At 43.6% G+C, this 19,060-nt stretch overlaps 1 protein-coding gene across 1 annotated transcript in view; it reads left to right on the forward strand.

Annotated features, from left to right (window-relative positions):
- Positions 1 to 384: 384 nt before the first annotated feature.
- Positions 385 to 19,060, forward strand: part of LOC115162966 (tetratricopeptide repeat protein 9B) — a 28,515-nt gene continuing 9,839 nt past the window's right edge. The window contains exon 1 of the mRNA XM_029714518.1: positions 385 to 1,139. Within this exon, the coding sequence (XP_029570378.1) occupies positions 755 to 1,139 (385 nt within the window). The 5' untranslated portion in view covers positions 385 to 754. The remainder of the gene's footprint in view (positions 1,140 to 19,060) is intronic.

The raw sequence follows: 19,060 nt of genomic DNA on the forward strand, positions 1-19,060 counted from the left end.
AGTTCGTTGATTTCATTTGCGCAATTGACAAGTCTTGCCATTTGGATCAGAGCTAGAGCGCATAGGCTTACTACAATCATGTTGTTGATTACAGGTTTTAAAACGACAACATTTGTAGAATAGATTTAGTCTCTACCCCCGGCATATTCATACAGTAATATCAACTCCTGGTTATAAATGTTGGTGTTGCTTTTAGTTTTATTTTCCGTTTCTTTGCACACATCCATCATGACTCTTGATTGATCATATGAATCAAAGTGGAGATTGCTTACAGCTTTAAGGTGAAAGATCCGATTGAACTCCGCACGACTCCTCTCCCCCCCCCCCCCCCCCCCCCCCCCCCCACAATGCACCACGCGCGAGCCTGAGTCCGCTGGCTGTGGTGCTGAAGCGGCGCATGCCGGGGGCTCGAGCGCAGACACACAGTCGAAGGCATCCTCTCGCGCGATGGTCAAAAATACATAGAAGAAGAGGGCTTGTAATTCAGGAATCCAAGCCAATTATTTGTGATTTTTATAGAAAATACAATTTACGGTAGTCTGAATTTGTGTAAGCTGTTTTGATAGCTTATTTGCGCGGTGCGTGCTAGGTTTTTAGACAACCCTCTCCTTATATTCTCTCGCGCTCATCTTTATTGTTGTTGCCTGCCTGTCTCGCGCATTCTTTATGCACAGCACGCCGCTCCAGTCCTCTCCGAGTAAATAGACCTTCGTAGGAACAGCATGGCCCGGTCCAGTCGCGCCCACTGAGAGAGATGGAAGCAAAACAGCACTCCATAAAGAGCCTGAAGAGCTACCCAGAGGCGGGGGGCCGGAGCCTGGCGGCGGCCGCGGGAGACGTCGGCGTTGGAGGTGGTGGAGGAGGGTGTCTTGCCGGCTCCGCACAGATGGAGATGGAGGCAAACATACAGAAAGCCATTGACTTCAAGGTGGAGGGCCACCGCTGCTACAAGGAGAAGAAATTCCGGGAAGCGATAGGGAAGTACCACCGGGCTCTGCTGCAGCTGAAAGGGGTGCATTTAGTGGATGGAAACACGGACTCCGAGGTCAACCTCCTGAGCCAAGCCGCCGTCAAGCTGACGGAAGAGCAGCGGAGAACCGTGGAGATCACGGAGATCGAGTGCTACGACAGCCTGACAGGTGAGTAGCTAACCTAGTCAGTGTTGTTGCTCAGCGTCGCGGGTCTTGAGCATGGACCGCTCGTATACTGAGATTCTGCCATTGTTCGTTCCGGTTCACGGGGTTAGGAAGGAACTCGTTTAGACAATTAGCCAGTGTCAAGCTTAATTTCCGCTGCTGTGAGGCCTGTAATGAGGTTGGTCAATAAGAATAAGCGTAATAATACATGAATAGCTCGCGCTTTGCACGGTGGACAGCGCAATGGTGCTGAATATAGACGGGTAGATGGCGAATGTGTCCATAGTTTTCATTGTGTGATATTCCTGTCTTTTCAACGTGAAATGTATTGCCAATCGCGATTAATGCAGCCGTTTTTATCTCAATATAAAATCATTTCTGGGTAACAATTAAGTACCTTACTGTGATTTTTTTTTTTCAATAAAAAAAGAGTCAAAAATAAACTCAAATAGCTGCTTATGCATATATGAATTCCTCATGCAAGAATTTTGCTAGGACTGTCTGGTAGTGGTTTGAGTGGGGTGGAAAAAACTAAAACTACCTGTTATTGACAGAGAGGTTTGGAACTCTCGTTCTTATTGGTGTTTTAACTAATTTACCGCCTGGCGATGTCACCAGGCAGGCCAAAACTCCATCCCACCAAAACAGGCTGTCATTTCAGTCAGTCTTTTCAAACAGCTCTTCCACTAAAAGGGCATTATCCTTTTCAAAATGTGACAGTATTATTCCAACCTCATCGTGTGGAAATGTATATAAAACACAGGAAAATGACGTCTTTGACTGCACTGGGCCCTAATCATTATTTTTTTAGTAACCGGCACAAAGGTTAATTATAATACGTTCTAATTTGTGTGCTAGACTTGTTTTTGCCTCAAGCCATGTCTTCCTCTTGCGATTCTTATCAAGGTTTTTTTTTTCACTGTCTGTCTCTCTTTGTTGTGCTCCATTCAAGTACCTTTTTTGCTTCTCTTGATTCCAAACCTTTTCCCCCAAGTTAATTCCTCTGATAGCCACGGGGGAAACGAGTGATTTGATGGTGATCAGCTGTAGTCAGTGGAAAGGCTATATTAGCAGGGGTGAAGAGGTGTACATCCTGTGGAAAAGGGACACAAATACACACAGTGGGAGCCTGGGGGTTATATGCTGCCATATCATCCAACACATGATGCCTCCCACCGTGCAGCTGTGTTGTTACAAAAACAGTTCACATGCTCTGAGGTGGAAAAACATGGTGTGGACCATCCCATTTTACAGGTGAAATCTGTCTAAATGGAACCTAAAATGACCTCACAAATACAAGTAATATGCCACTATGGCTGCATTTACACAGGCAGCCCAATTCTGATATTTTACTCAATTACTGACAAAAGAGCTGATCTGATTGGTCAAAAGACCAATTAGTGAAAAAATATCAGAATTGAGCTGCCTGTGTAATGCAGCTAGTGAATTGAAACTCACAACACTCTTTATTGTTAGAATAATTGACAATGTTAGTATTTTCAGGTCATCATCGTCATGTCTGGTCATCAAGGTTAATCCCTCTATCGAACCAACCACAAGTGTCAGTTAAATAGGCTGTGTATGTGTAATGTAATTCGAAAAGATAAACTGATATTTTACTCAGAAACTTAACATCGCTAACAATGAGATTTGAGTAAAGCTGAGCTTACAGATATTTGTTATTGGTAATGCTTTGAGTAAGAAATAGGATCATCTATTCAACAGATGTGAGATTAAGAGATTGCCCACTGCCAGATAATCTATGAAACAGATGTATGAGATTTGATTTGAACAGATACTGTAGTCTGTCTGGCACATGTGAGTTGGCCTATAGGAGATTAGATGTGTCTGTGGGTCTAATGATGACAGTATAAATATTGTTTACCACAGTGAGAGTAGTCTGTCTACATGAGGGTATGGCTAAAATGTTACGCAATGCATGGTGAAATCTATTTATTTATTTATTTGTAATTTTTTCAAGTGTTTATTTTATTTTAGGCGTGGATCAGCTTAATATTGCGGAAAGATTGTTTCTTCCATCGATGTAATTGTCTGCATCATTTCCAATCCCCCATATCTTTTTTTGGTAAATATATATATCCATATACAGTTGAAGTCGGAAGTTTACATAAACCTTAGCCAAATACATTTAAACTCAGTTTTTCACAATTCCTGACATTTAATCCAAGTAAAAATTCCCTGTTTTAGGTCAGTTAGGATCACCACTTTATTTTAAGAATGTGAAATGTCAGAATAATAGTAGAGAGAATGATTTATTTCAGCTTTTATTTCTTTTATCACATTCCCAGTGGGTCAGAAGTTTACACACACTCAATTAGTATTTGATAGCATTGCCTTTCAATTGTTTAACTTGGGTCAAACATTTCGGGTAGCCTTCCACAAGCTTCCCACAATAAGTTGGGTGAATTTTGGCCCATTCCTCCTGACAGAGCTGGTGTAACTGAGTCAGGTTTGTAGGCCTCCTTGCTCGCACACACTTTTTCAGTTCTGCCCACATATTTTCTATAGGATTGAGGTCAGGACTTTGTGATGGCCACTCCAATACCTTGACTTTGTTGTCCTTAGGCCATTTTGCCACAACTTTGGAAGTATGCTTGGGGTCATTGTCCATTTGGAAGACCCATTTGCGACCAAGCTGTAACTTCCTGACTGATGTCTTGAGATGTTGCTTCAATATATCCATATAAAGTGCACCAGTCCATCCTGCAGCAATCACCCCCACAACATGATGCTGCCACCCCCGTGCTTCACGGTTGGGATGATGTTCTTCGGCTTGCAAGCGTCCCCCTTTTCCCTCCAAACATAACGATGGTCATTATGGTCAAACAGTTTTATTTTGGTTTCATTGGACCAGAGAACATTTCTCAAAAAGTACGATCTTTGTCCCCATGTGCAGTTGCAAACCATAGTCTGGCTTTTTTATGGTGGTTTTGGAGCCGTGGCTTCTTCCTTGCTGAGCGGCCTTTCAGGTTATGTCGATATAGGACTCGTTTTACTGTGGATATAGATACTTTTGTACCTGTTTCCTCCAGCATCTTCACAAGGTCCTTTGCTGTTGTTCTGGGATTGATTTGCACTTTTCGCACCAAAGTAGGTTCATCTCTAGGAGACAGAACGCGTCTCCTTTCTGAACTGTATGACGACTGCTTGGTCCCATGTTGTTTATATTTGCGTACTATTGTTTGTACAGATGAACGTGGTACCTTCAGGCACTTGGAAATTGCTCCCAAGGATGAACCAGACTTGTGGAGGTCTACAATTTATTTTCTGAGGTCTTGGCTGATTTCTTTTGATTTTACCATGATGTCAAGCAAAGATGTTTGAAGTTAGACCTTGAAATACATCCACAGGTACACCTCCAATTGACTCAAATGATGTCAATTAGCCTATCAGAAGCTTCTAAAGCCATGACATCATTTTCTGGAATTTTCCAAGCTGTTTAAAGGTACAGTCAACTTCGTGTATGTAAACTTCTGACCCACTGGAATTGTGATACAGTGAATTATAAGTGAAATAATCTGTCTGTAAACAATTTGGTTAAGGTATATATAAACTTCCGACTTCAAATGTATATGCATACACATACCTATGTAAATATACATACTTTTTTTTTGAATACACCTTTATTGTTGTTAAATCTATTTGGTCAGTGATATACTTAAGCAATAAGGCCCGAGGTGGTGTGGTATATGGCCAATAGGGCTGTTCTTAGGCACGATGCATCGTCGAGTGCCTGGACACAGCCGTTAGTCGTGGTATATCGGCCATATATCAAAAACCCCCGAGGTGCCTTATTGCTATTCTAAACTGGTTACCAACGTAATTAGAGCTGTAAAAATACATGTTTTGTCATACCCGTGGTAAACGGTCTGATATACCATGGCTGTCAGCCAATCAGCATTCAGGGCTCAGACCACCCAGTTTATAATATGATATACTTTATAGTGCTGTATTGTTCATTTTGTTGACTATCTACGAGGATTCAGTACCCTATTATTTAGAAGGATCTATAAAATATTCTAACAAACAGTTAACATGAAAACGCAAAATGTGTTAAAGGCAGGCTGGATTGCTCTGGTGCTGGCTGTGTCTCCCTGTGTTCTGGCTCCGCTGGGTCCTGGCTCAACTGGCGTGACAGGCTGAAGGTTGGCTCTCTCTGCCCCGTCTTATGACCTTCTGCCTGGGCCCTGTGGGGGAGCTACCCTGGCGGAAAGGAGAAATAGAGAGGAAGGGAGGAGGATGGAAAGAGAGGTTAAAAGACAGGGAGAGTAAACGAGAGCAGGAGAGAGAGAAGTAGAGGAAGACAGAAAAGGAAGAGGGAAAGCAAGTTCAGTGGGTGGCGACCATCACTGGGCCTTTTCCTGTTGTTATTCTCGTGTTCATCACCACATTCTGCTCTCACCTCTCACAATAACAAAGATTGTTCCATTGTTTTGTGACCTCTCCACCCTACCAACGGTCTGGCTACCCAGAGTCCTGCTGGACAGAAGGTGGCCCCTGTTATGTTGAGTGAGTCAGCGTTTTGATTGGCCAGCTGTCTTACTTTCAGACGCGTGATACAGGGGCAACAGAGTGGACGGCCTCACCTCCAGCGCCTCTGTGTGTGTGTGTGTGTGTGTGTGTGTGTGTGTGTGTGTGTGTGTGTGTGTGTGTGTGTGTGTGTGTGTGTGTGTGTGTGTGTGCTTGTGGGTGATTCTGTTTGTCTCAGCGATCGTACCTCTGAAGAACAGCAGCTAACCAATATGGAGAATGGTGTGGGTACACAGATTGCTTCTCGCCCTGCCATTATCACAGTGCCCATGCTGACGTTGCTGCGTGTGTGTTGTCTGTTTTTTGCACGGGGATGTGCAAGCTCATTTGGTGTGTGTGTGTGCACGCACGTGTGCTAGACTTTTGTTATGACAAGGACAGGACTATTTTGTGTCTTGTGCCAGTCACAGTACCTTTTTAAATGACACGGCTACTTGACGCAGGCGGCCCAGAAAGGTTCACTAAATGCAGCGATTTTGCCCGTCAGCATGGCGCAGACAGCGATTGTGTTTGAGACAGAGATCCAAGACAGGTGATGGGAGAGAAGCCGACATCAAAGGAGACAAGTAATGATAGAAAGAGACAGGGGAGGAAACTGTGTGCGAACGACAAAAACAACAAAGAACTGCATTCGGCTGTGATGGTGGTTTGGGAGAAAGAATATACACTGAAAATAGAGAGGGAGAGAGAGAGTAACAGAAAAAGGGAGACGTGCGTACGGTGTTGTTACCTGATTCTGTCTGAGAGAGAGCTATTGAGATGAATGGCCTATTTGCCGTCGCCCTTGTTAAAAGAGCCAACATGCTGTTTCCCAATGTGGCTGTGGTACTGTTTCTAAGTGGGTTACACCAGGCTGTAGCCGCTCTGGAAATGGTGCTGCAACATGTTGGCCAGAGGTAGACCGTCAGCCGCGCGGGTTAACGGTTTTTGGGATGAATCATGTTCCCGCGGGCAGCACACCCACCCACCCAAACCACATACTGTGCGCTCACAGATACATACGATAGCAGCCAATATACTAACCGTTTTCCCACTGTTCTTTTCGTACATGGCACTCAAAGCACTTCCCAAGAATGAGACCCTATGAGCAAAAGACGTTGAAAAGGCGTTGAAAATAAGTCTTTTCAACGTCTTGTGCTGACTGGGGAGGAAGACTATAAAAACAGCAGGAAGCAGTTGCTGGATTATTAGATCATTTTAAACAATACAGATTGCTTATTCGGATAAAGAGAGATCTGCTGTGGGGAACAGATGTCAGTGTAAAAAAAACGAGGCCGGTACTAACTCCTTTTGTGAGGGAGGTTGAACCATCTTTTCCCCGGCCCATTTCCTCTGATCTCTGACTCAATTATTCCTCTGTTCCGCGTGATTGGCTGCGATCGGTGTGTGAGTCATGAGTCACAGCCTCGGGTTGCAGCAGCAGCGGCACAACGTTATGAGCGCAACCGCTTGTTTCGTAACACCCAGCACCTTTTTATTCACCCATCAGGATGTTTCGTAACACCCAGCACCTTTTTATTCACCCATCAGGATGTTTCATAACACCCAGCACCTTTTTATTCACCCATCAGGATGTTTCGTAACAGCCAGCACCTTTGTATTCACCCATCAGGATGTTTCGTAACACCCAGCACCTTTGTATTCACCCATCAGGATGTTTCGTAACACCCAGCACCTTTGTATTCACCCATCAGGATGTTTCGTAACACCCAGCACCTTTGTATTCACCCATCAGGATGTTTCGTAACACCCAGCACCTTTTATTCACCCATCAGGATGTTTCGTAACAGCCAGCACCTTTGTATTCACCCATCAGGATGTTTCGTAACACCCAGCACCTTTGTATTCACCCATCAGGATGTTTCGTAACAGCCAGCACCTTTGTATTCACCCATCAGGATGTTTCGTAACACCCAGCACCTTTTTATTCACCCATCAGGATGTTTCGTAACACCCAGCACCTTTTTATTCACCCATCAGGATGTTTCGTAACAGCCAGCACCTTTGTATTCACCCATCAGGATGTTTCGTAACACCCAGCACCTTTTATACACTGTTCTCGAATGCTCTTCTTACTGCCATGATGATCCTGTGTGTGTGTGTGTGTGTGTGTGTGTGTGTGTGTGTGTGTGTGTGTGTGTGTGTGTGTGTGTGTGTGTGTGTGTGTGTGTGTGTGTGTGTGTGTGTGTGTGTGTGTGCGTGTGTGTGCGCTCTACCACTCGGCAGCAGATCCACCCATAGTCCTTTCAGGAGACTGGCTTTCTTTTAGAGACAATGCATTTAAGCCAAAGAGCTGCGATGAGGGCATGATGGACACTTTAGAAGGTTTAGACTGTGTATTATTTCATGGATGTCCATTAACATTTGGCTGCGGTATGTTTATACTAATCCATCAGGCTCCTAGAATGCTCATGGGGTTCATTTACAACTAACTGGAGGTAGTGGGTTTATCAACTCAACCTCCATTAGCTCCATCACTGGCCAGTGTGTGTGTGTGTGTGTGTGTGTGTGTACGCAAGCATGTGTGTATCCGCGTCTGATGCAAAGGGTCAATATTTCTCACCACATCCATTTCCACTCAGGGCTATTCCATCGAGACCGTCGATGAACTTGTGACCCTTGACTTGCAATTACAGGGCCCCCGTAGTAACGAAACTTCAATGAGTGTGTAGATACAGTATCATCAGCATCCGTTTCTCCCCAGACAAGGAATAGACAACCAAGAGTCTTAGAAGAAGATAAAAGTCTATTTACTGGGAGTTCCATTTGACTCCCTGTACCGCTACACTTCCCCAACAATATTGAGATGCATGACATCACCCTCTAATCTTAATCTCATTCCAGAAGGGAACGGGGATATACTACTGTCAGAGCCTGTGCCCAAATGTCACCCTATTCCCTATATGGCGCACTACTTTTGATCCGGCCCTGGTCAAAAGTAGTGCACTATATAGGGAATAGGGCGCCATCTAGGACACAGACTTAGTCCTCAGTGCTATATAATACTGCAGAGGGGGTGCTACCTGTCACGAGGCCTAGCCTACTATACAGTCCAGTCAGCCCCCTCTTATAAAACCAGAGTGGAGCAGCAAAACTCCTCCCTTTCACCCACTGCCAATAACGTCACTAGAGGAGGAGATGGAGAGGAGGAAGTGTATGGAGGAGGTGACGGAGGGGGAAGAGGGAGAGGAAGAGCGAGGGAGAGACAGGGGGTATGAAGTGTATGGAAGAAGAGGAGGGTGGAGGAGAGAGGAAGATGAGGGTGAAAAGGAGGAATGGGGGATGGTGTTTTTGCCTCGGCTCGTATGTTGGCATTTCAGGGGTTGCGCGGTTGTATGAGAGCCACGGGCGCATTATGCCAGGTCTGCAGATGGCATAGCTTCACTGTGGGGGCTCGACTGGGCATTCTGTACTCTCCTCTTTACCTTTCCATTGCAGCCAAGAGAGAGGGAAAAAGAGAGAGAGAGAGAGAGAGAGAGAGAGAGAGAGAGAGCGAGCGAGAGAGAGAGAGAGAGAGAGAGAGAGAGAGAGAGAGAGAGAGAGAGAGAGAGAGAGAGAGAGAGAGAGAGAGAGAGAGAGAGAGAGAGAGAGAGCGAGAGAGAGAGAGAGAAAGAGAGAGCGAGGAGGAGGGTCAAGGAGCCAAGAGAAAGGGGCGCTGAGCGTGAAGAGGGGGATGGTGGGGGAAAGAGAGTGAGAGAAACTGGACAGAATGTTAAGGGAACTGTTAAATAGGAAGAGATTAGAAGAGGAATAGAGATGGGGAGAGAGAGAGAGAGGGGGAAGAAAAGCGTGAGGTGACTGTGGTGGACCTTTTTGACCTCTGGGGTATGTTACGTTGTTCTTCGTGCATTTGCTTATCATTTGTCATTGTAAGCATGGTGATGAGAAATCACGTCTAAGGCTAACGGTATTATATCATCGCACTGGCAGAGCTGGAGGGCTCTTGTCGTGGCAGTAAATATGATCCAGCCATCTGTGAAGGAGGGAGGGTCTTTTTTAGTCCTCAGTCGAAAGTCACTCCGTTAGCTTAGAGGAGACTGAAACAGATGCCCTCTCTGACACTCTCACAGTGAGAGAAAGAGCGAGAGAGAGAGAGAGAGAGCGAATGAGAGAAAGAGAAAGAGCTATAGAGAGAGAGTGAGAGATGCAGTAAGAACATACAGAGTGTTTTTGATCAGCAGCTACAGTAATGAGCATTTGTAAGAATCATTTGTGCGTATCTAACTCACTGTGCTCCAGTGAACAGAAGAGACAACTTGTTATTTATCCAGAAAGCTGCATGTTAATATAGGCGGGGTCCACACTATGTTCCCTCAGCCCTATGTTCCCTCAGCCCTATGTTCCCTCAGCCCTATGTTCCCTCAGCCCTATGTTCCCTCAGCCCTATGTTCCCTCAGCCCTATGTTCCCTCAGCCCTATGTTCCCTGAGTATCCACTGAACCAAATTCAGTCAAAATTGGCACAAATTATTATTGTTATAAGGTAGAAAATGCTGTTTATTTTAATATCTACATATGTAATGGTATAAACTGAGTGTACAAAACATTAAGAACACCTGCTCTTTTCATGACATACAGTGCATTTGGAAAGTATTCAGACCCCTTTGCTTTTTCCAACTTGTTTTACTTTACCTCCTTATTCTAAAATGGATTCAATTGTTTTAATTCCTCATCAATTGTCAAATCTAATTCCATCAGTGTAGATGAAGGGGAGGAGACAAGTTAAAGAAGGATTTTTAAGCCTTGAGACAATTGAGACATGGATTGTGTATGTGTGTCATTCAGAGGGCGAATGGGCAAAACAAAAAGGTTATGTGCCTTTCAACGGGGTATGGAAGTACAGTACCAGTCAAAAGTTTGGACACCTACTCATTCCAGGGTTTTTCTTAATTTTTTACTATTTTCTACATTGTAGAATAATAGTGAAGACATCAAAACTATGAAACAACACATATGGAATCATGTAATAACCAAAAAATATATATTTTATATTTGAGATTCTTCAAAGTAGCCACCCTAGGCCTTGATGACAGCTTTGCATATTCTTGGCATTCTCTCAACCAGCTTCATGAGGTAGTCACCTGGAATGCATTTCAATGAACAGGTGTGCCTTGTTAAAAGTTAATTTGCGGAATTTATTTCCTTCTTATTGCGTATGAGCCAATCAGTTGTGTTGTGACAAGGTAGGGTTGGTATACAGAAGATCGCCCTATATGGTAAAAGACCAAGTCCATATCAAGGCAAGAAAAGCTCAAATAAGCAAAGAGAAATGACTGTCCACCATTACTTTAAGACATGAAGGTCAGTCAATCTGGACATTTTCAAGAACTTTGAAAGTTTCTTCAAGTGCAGTCACAAAAACCATTAAGCACTATGATGAAGCTGGCTCTCATGAGGACCGCCTCAGGAAAGGAAGACCCAGAGTTACCTCTGCTACAGGGGATAAGCTCATTAGAGTTACCAGCCTCAGAAATTGCAACCCAAATAAATACTTCACAGAGTTCAAGAAAGAGACACATCTCAACATCAACTGTTCAGAGGTACTGCGTGAATCAGGCCTTCATGGTCGATTTGCCTCAAAGAAACCACTACTAAAGGACACCAATAAGAAGAACAGACTTGCTTGGGCCAAGAAACAGGAGCAATGGACATTAGACCGGTGGAAATCTGTCCTTTGGTCTGATGAGTCCAAAATGGAGATTTTTGGTTCCAACCGCCGTGTCTTTGTGAGACGCAGAGAGTAGTTGAACGGATGATCTCTGCATGTGCAGCATGGCTACCACAGCATTCTGCATGCAGCAACACGACATCCCATCTGGTTTGTGCTTAGTAGGACTATAATTTGTTTTTCAACACTACAATGACCCAACACACCTCCAGGCTGTGTAAGGGCTATTTGACCAAGAAGGAGAGTGATGGAGTGCTGCATCAGATGACCTGGCCTACACAATCACCCAACCTCAACCCAATTGAGATGGTTTGGGATGAGTTGGACCACAGACTGAAGGAAAAGCAGCCAATAAGTGCTCAGCATACTGTATGTTGGAACTCCTTCAAGACTGTTGGAAATGCATTACAGGTGAAGCTGGTTGAGAGAATGCCAAGAGTGTGCAAAGCAGTCATCAAGGCAAAGGGTGTCTTCTTTGAAGAAAATATATTTTGATTTTTTTTTGGTTACTACATGATTCCATATGTGTTATTTCATAGTGTTGATGTCTTCACTATTATTCTACAATGTAGAAAATAGTAAAAATAAAGAAAAACCCTTGAATGAGTAGGTGTGTCCAAAACTTTTGACTGGTACTGTAGGTGCAAGGCGCACCGGTTTGTGTCAAGAACTGCAATGCTGCTGGGTTTTTCACGCTGAACAGTTTCCCGTGCGTTTTAAGAATGGTCTACCACCCAAAGGACATCCAGCCAACTTGACACAACTGTGGGAAGCGTTGGAGTGAACATGGGCCAGCATCCTTGTAGAACACTTTCGACACCTTGTAGTCCATGCCCTGAGGTTGTTCTGAGGGCAAAAGTGGGGTTTGGTAAACTCAGTCTATATGGAACCTACTGAATATGTTCAGTCACAATGACCTTGATCTTTTGTCAGTATTACAGCAGCCTAAATGGCATTTTCTGAGATTTGTATTTGTGAAATTATATGGCCTAGCCAATGAGCAACAACTGACTGAATCAACGTTGTTTCCACGTCATTTCAACCAAACAAATTCAATGTGATGACGTTGAATCAACCTGGAAAACTGAATGGATTTTTAAAAAAGTCCTCAATGTAAGGTAATTTCATATTTTTTTTCACCCAACTTTTTACCTAAATCCAATGACATGGTGACATTTTCTGTTGGATTCACGTTAGTTGACAACTCAACCAAATGCAACCAAACCTAAACGATGAACTGACATCTGTGCCCAGTGGGTATGACCCACCGAAGTATTGAATCATTAGTGACCGGAAACACATTTCTCAGTTGAATAAGGGGTTATTTACCTCCACATTAAAAGAAGCTTTTTCGATCATATATTTGGCACAAATAAACAAGGCCATTGGACTGACTAAAAATGAAGGTCACAGTGACCGTAAATGTACACTGAACAAAAATAAAAACGCAAACTGCAACAATTTCAAAGATTTTACCGTTACAGTTCATATAAGGAAATCAGTCAATTTAATGAAATTCATTAGGCCGTAATCTATGGATTTCACATGACTGGGAATACAGATATGCATCAGTTGGTCACAGATAACTTAAAAAAACAAATTGGCAAGGATCAGAAAACTAGTCACGGTATCTCTGTGCATTCAAATTGCCATCGATAAAATGCAATTGTGTTCGTTTTCCGTACCTTACGCCTGCCCATACCATAACCGCACCGCCACCTTGGGGCACTCTGTTCATAACTTGACATCAGCAAACCGCTCGCCCAGTTAAACCCAGGATTCATCCGTGAAGAGCACACTTCTCCAGTGTGCCTGTGGCCATCGAAGTTGAGCATTTGCCCACTGAAGTCGGTTAGGACGCCGACGCAGTCAGGTCAAGACCTTGGTGAGGACGACGAGCACACAGATGAGCTTCCTTGAGATGGTTTCTGACAGTTTGTGCAGAAATTCTTTGGTTGTGCAAACCCACAGTTTTATCAGCTGTCAGGGTGGCTTGTCTCAGGTGAAGTCGGATGTGGAGGTCCTGGGATGGCGTGGTTACACGTGGTCTGCAGTTGTGAGGCCAGTTGGACGTATGACCAAATTCTCTAATACGACGTTGGAGGCTGCTTATGGTAGAGAAATTAACAAAGCAACAGCTTTGGTTGGACATTCCAGCAGCATGCATGCCAATTGCACGCTCTCTCAAAACTTGAGACATCTGTGGCATTGTGTTGTGTGACAAAACTGCACATTTTAGAGTGGCCTTTTATTGCCCCCAGCACAAGGTGCACCTGTGTGTAATGATCATGCTGTTTAATCAGCTTCTTGATTTGCCACATCTGCCAGGTGGATGGATTATCTTGGCAAAGGAGAAAAGCTCACTAACAGGGATATTTTTCCTTTTTTTTTTTAGATAAATTATGTTTTTGTGCATATGGAACACTTCTGGGACCTTTTATTTTAGCTCATGAAACATGTTGCATTTATATTTTTTAGCCTCTCGTCTGATATGAGCATTTGAACACCTGAGTAAGCTCCACTCATTGCACTGGCGCCGTCCTAGCCTTGACCACCACATTTGTTCACCGATACCCCCCTTGTACTTTCAATCAGTTGAATTTGAGCTTTTTCAAGACCAGGGGCCCTTTTTCAGTCACATTTCTGGAGCCCAAGAAACAAACACTTAGCTTCCTAGAACATATGGAAATGAAAAATGTTTATGAATGAATTTGTTTTTGGAGGGTTACTGTCAAAATGATTTATTAAGTTTAAAAATGTTTGACAACAGGCGCATGAGGCACATGGGCCTCCAGAGCGGATCTGTTTCTGAAGTTCCTTACTTATTCATTCATACAACAGTGGATCAACTCTTGGGGGGGGGGGAGTGGCACAGCGGTCTAAGGGCGTCACTACAGTGCTGGAGGCGTCACTACAGACCCGGGTACGAGCCCGGAGCTGTGTCACAACCGGCCATGATCGGGAGTCCCATAGGACGGCGCACAATTGGCCAAGTGTCGTCCGGGTTGGGGGAGGGTTTGGCCGTTGTAGACCGTCATTGTAAATAAGAATTTGTTCTTAACTGACTTGCCTAGTTAAATAAAGGTTAAATAAAAATCTAATTAACAACTCACCATCAAGGGTGTGGAAAAATATACGCTACGAAACATATTTGTTATCACATAACATCAAGTGCCCCCCCTCCCCCTTAAACAGTGGTACATTCCGTGGAGAGAATTAGGAAAATGTATCTTCCTCTCATTTGGGATGCCGATCCTTGGTTTAGAAGATAGAACTGAGGGAACATGGGGCTGATGGACCATAGGGCTGATGGAACGTGTGGCTGATGGAACATGGGGCTGAGGGAACATAGGGCTGAGTGAACATAGGGCTGATGGAACGTGTGGCTGATGGAATATGGGGCTGAGGGAACATAGGGCTGAGTGAACATAGGGCTGATGGAACGTGGGGCTGAGGGAACATAGGGCTGATGGAACATGGGGCTGATGGATCATGGGGCTGAGGGAAAGTGGGGCTGATGGAACATGGGGCTGATGGAACATGGGGCTGATGGAACATGGGGCTGAGGGAACGTGGGGCTGAGGGAAGTAAGATGCAGGCGGCACGGCATTTAAGCTGGTGGCCACCGCAATCTTCTGCGCTAACGGCAAAAGATTGCGTCTGTCTGTCTGTCCTCAGTGACATCATCCACCTAGCCAGACCAGCCTCCTCTCTCTCTCTCTGCCGCACACTGATATCCAGTTAATTAGCTTACTGAAGGCCACAACAACATCACAGTACCACACAAGGGACCCAGACATACAGTATAGTCCCCTCTGTCTGGAGAACACAACAACACTTCAACATACACACACACAAACACTGCTAGTAACCACATGCAAATGGGGAAATGGGCAATGGGCATGGCACTGATGTACAGTAAAGTCATATGAGTAGGGCTGTGGCGGTGACCGTATTACCGCCACACTGGCAATCATGAGTCATGACCTCAGTAAAATTCCATGTCAGTCACGGTAATCTCCTCTTATGTACTCAGGACATGCCTTGGTAGTACCCAACTCGCTTACAACCATCAGGTCATTAATGGCCTGGTACTCAGGGTACTATTGTCCCTCTAACCACTCTGACATCAATGCAATGCTATCAAAAATCACATCAAACACTTATCATCGAAACAGTATGTACTTTTGATAACTCACCCCCACTGTGATGATCAATTTGAAGAAAAAAGTTAAATGGGATGAAACTGAGTGGAAAACATGGTCATTGGAGATGTTGTTTCAACGCCTAACGCAACGAAATGGACAGCGCTTTCTGATTATTTCAAAACACCCATATGCATATTAGAGTGTATGCCTAGGGCTGTTGCGGTGACCGTATTACCACCACGCTGGTGGTCACGAGTCATGAAGGCAGTCAAATTCCAAATGACCGTTTAGTCACGGTAATTAGGCTTCTCCAAGCTCTGATGCTGGTCATTAGCAGCCTACCAAACTTGCTAACTGCTTGGTACTCAGCACTCTTTTGTCCCTCTAATCACTCTGACATCAAGGCAAATGTATTCGAAAATCTAATCAAACAGTTAATGAGAGCCCATGAGCTCATGTTGCTCAACATTTCTATAGGCTATGCAATTGCGGGAGAAAACAGAGTGATGGCCTCTATTAAAAAGAGGAGGATCCCATCAGATTTCTAAAGGCTAGGCCTACTATATTTCTCAACTTTCCTAATATTAAGCACATTGCTTATATTTAGATCAAGAGTATGTCCTAGCTGGCTGCCATGAAAATAAACCACTGGGAAAAGCGTCCTCCGTTCGCTATTTAAGTGCGTAGATGACATGTATTTATTCCCGGCTGCTCCTGTTTCGATACAGGTGCATGATAATGGTCCATTCTAAATCATAACAAATATCACACACACATTATTATTTAGTATATATAAAGACAAAATTAAACCAAGAATAGTCTGATGGGTGACAATATTAGCCTATCACTTGTGAATTATATATTATCACTTGTGAACGATGCCCAGCATAAGAAACAATGCCTTTTTTTGCGACTTGTTCGATTCATAGTCACGCACCTCATGTAGCCTAGCCCATAGGCCTATATGTTTTAATAAGGTTTGTATCACAACTAAATTGGCCAAATAACTTCTTAAAGTTATCAAGCACATTAATCCGCTTTACAAGGGGTGTAGAGCCTAACTGGCATATATATAAGCAGCGTGTGAGTTTCAAGTTTGGGGAAGTTAATTTTCACCTTAAAAACGCACCTTCATAATAAAAGCATTACATGCCTAATTGCATTTTTCAGTCACTTTTGATAATGGGGTTTTCCGCTAATGGAACATTCATGCTTATAGTCTACTACCATGTGCGCATTTAGACTACATTTTCTTCATATCATGTTTCTTTAGACCTGTATAAAATAAATAATGGATTTATTGTGAAGGTGTAGGCTATATTCCATGATTTATTATTATACTTTTTAAAATGGTTTGTGTATAAGCCCGGAGACGCTAAATGTGTTTATTAACGGTCAATTACCGTACGACCGACAGTTATTTGCTTGACAATCACCAGCTGATGACATTTCGTGACCGCCACATCCCTACTTTTGCATTGGCCAATATATGAGCCCAAGATGAACATAACCCTGAATTAAAATAACGATTGTGCGTTATATAACACATAGCCTATCGCATATTACTCATGGCAGAAAAACATGAAAAAATATATAATTTAAGATGTCTTTGGTACATAATTGTTCTAGCCTATACTCCAAAATTAAACAAATTCAGAGTTAGCCTAAAATTATATTGAATTTCTATTTGATTTTGAATAGCCTAGTAATAGGGAATTTCTTATATTTTCATAATTAATATGCTGACACATACAGAACATCTCAGCACTGTGCGTTGCCATCTCCTCCTCTCTCTCCTTCATTGCTTTCTGCAGTGCCATAGAGAGGGGGATTTTTTTTTTACTATCGATTTTCGCGAACAGATTTCACTTGGTTTCCCAAATGAAGCGCCGGGTAGCTGCAGGAACAGGGTTGGAGAGCCCATGGCATACAGAGTTTGGGCGGTATACCACCAGTCGCGCAGCGGGAGGCTGCATGCTCCTCACACAGTGGTTGATGTGTGGAGTGAAATAACTGGAGTAGCCTGAGTGAAAAACTAACCGGCGGTAAAGTGGCCTCCATTCGCTTTTCGAGTGCGTACAGATGACGTCTTTTATCCCCTGCCCCTGTTCCTGCCCATTTGATAATGAGACATTCTAAATCGAAGCTAATTTGACATATTAGCAAAGACACGATTCAATTGAGAGTAGCCTGATGGGTGAACATATGATCACTTGGGAGAACAGCGTGTGCCGCCTGAGGCAAAGAACAGAGCGCAGGTTTTTTGTTGTTGCGACTTTCATGCAGCCCATATATGTTTTGATTTCGAATATGTTCTAAGGTTTGCATCATTCACAACTTAAGTTGCCAAATAACTCCAAATGTCTTGTATAGGCGCAGTTTAAAATGATCACTTTTACGCTCAACGTAGCCACTTCATATGCACACTCGCTCCGGAATAGGAAAATAAACTTTCTATTTTATTCAGCCAAGTTCAGTTATATTCTTCTTACTTTAAGATCATATAATATAAAAATAATGGCACGGGACTTATAAGCATATCTAGTCTGCTAAATGAACAAGCCTACAGCCTATGGCGTGGAGCGTAGCCAGATGACATACAGTAAGCCAACTCATATTCTGTTCTTCTGAAATACAATAAAGAATAGATTTAGTGTGATGTGTATATTCAATTGATTTATTAGACTTTTAAAAAAAAGTAGATCAGCGCATCAACGGCTTGTAAAATGAGGCTTGTATGCATGGAGCCCTGGAGATGCTAAACGTATTTATGTTAAATTAACGTCAATTACCGCGAGACCGGCAGGCTTTTGCAACGATAATAACCGGCTGACAAAACACATGACCACCACAGCCCCTACATATGAGAGCACTATTCACATTGGGCATGCTGAGGTCATCTTACTGCCGATGAAGTCATTACAAGGATAAGCTATTTCAATCGTATGAATATTTCAATAGACGAGCTATGAATTGAATCCGCTGCTATTATGGGTGATGTAGCAATGCAGTGGATGGGTGGTGGAGGTTTTGGGGGGTAAGGGAGGGAGAGTGGCAAGAGAGAAGCGCCGTGGCGCCATCCGGGGATGGCAATTAGAGAGGCGTGGAGGAAAACGCCGGTTTCTCTGCTCGTTTGGCAGTTTAGTCTTCAGCACTCCATAGACGGGTGGAAGCCTCTGAGTGTGCTGTGGATGTCGCCGAGGCACACACGTACACAGAGGCTCATATTGAAACGCTCAGACGAGCAACAAGAAGGTCTAATGATAAGTGATGATGTGTGTGTTTGTGTGTGTGTCTAATGCCGATATGGGTCTGCATTTGTCTCGCTACTGCAGGGACACAGCAACCCAGGAAGCTCAGTGGTGTAATTGGAACAAGGGGAGTAAATGATGCCCCTCAGTCCTATCAGTCAATGAGCATTCAGGACTTGAATACATTTTTTATGTTAAAATTCTCCCAGAAACCTTGACAGGGATGTTGGGGATTACATCTGAAGGGGGGTTGAATTATGCTTACAAGTGAAGAAATATCAATGTGATATATATATATATATATATA

Source organism: Salmo trutta, chromosome 26 (assembly GCF_901001165.1).
Source record: "Salmo trutta chromosome 26, fSalTru1.1, whole genome shotgun sequence".
NCBI classification, from domain to species: Eukaryota; Metazoa; Chordata; class Actinopteri; order Salmoniformes; family Salmonidae; genus Salmo; species Salmo trutta.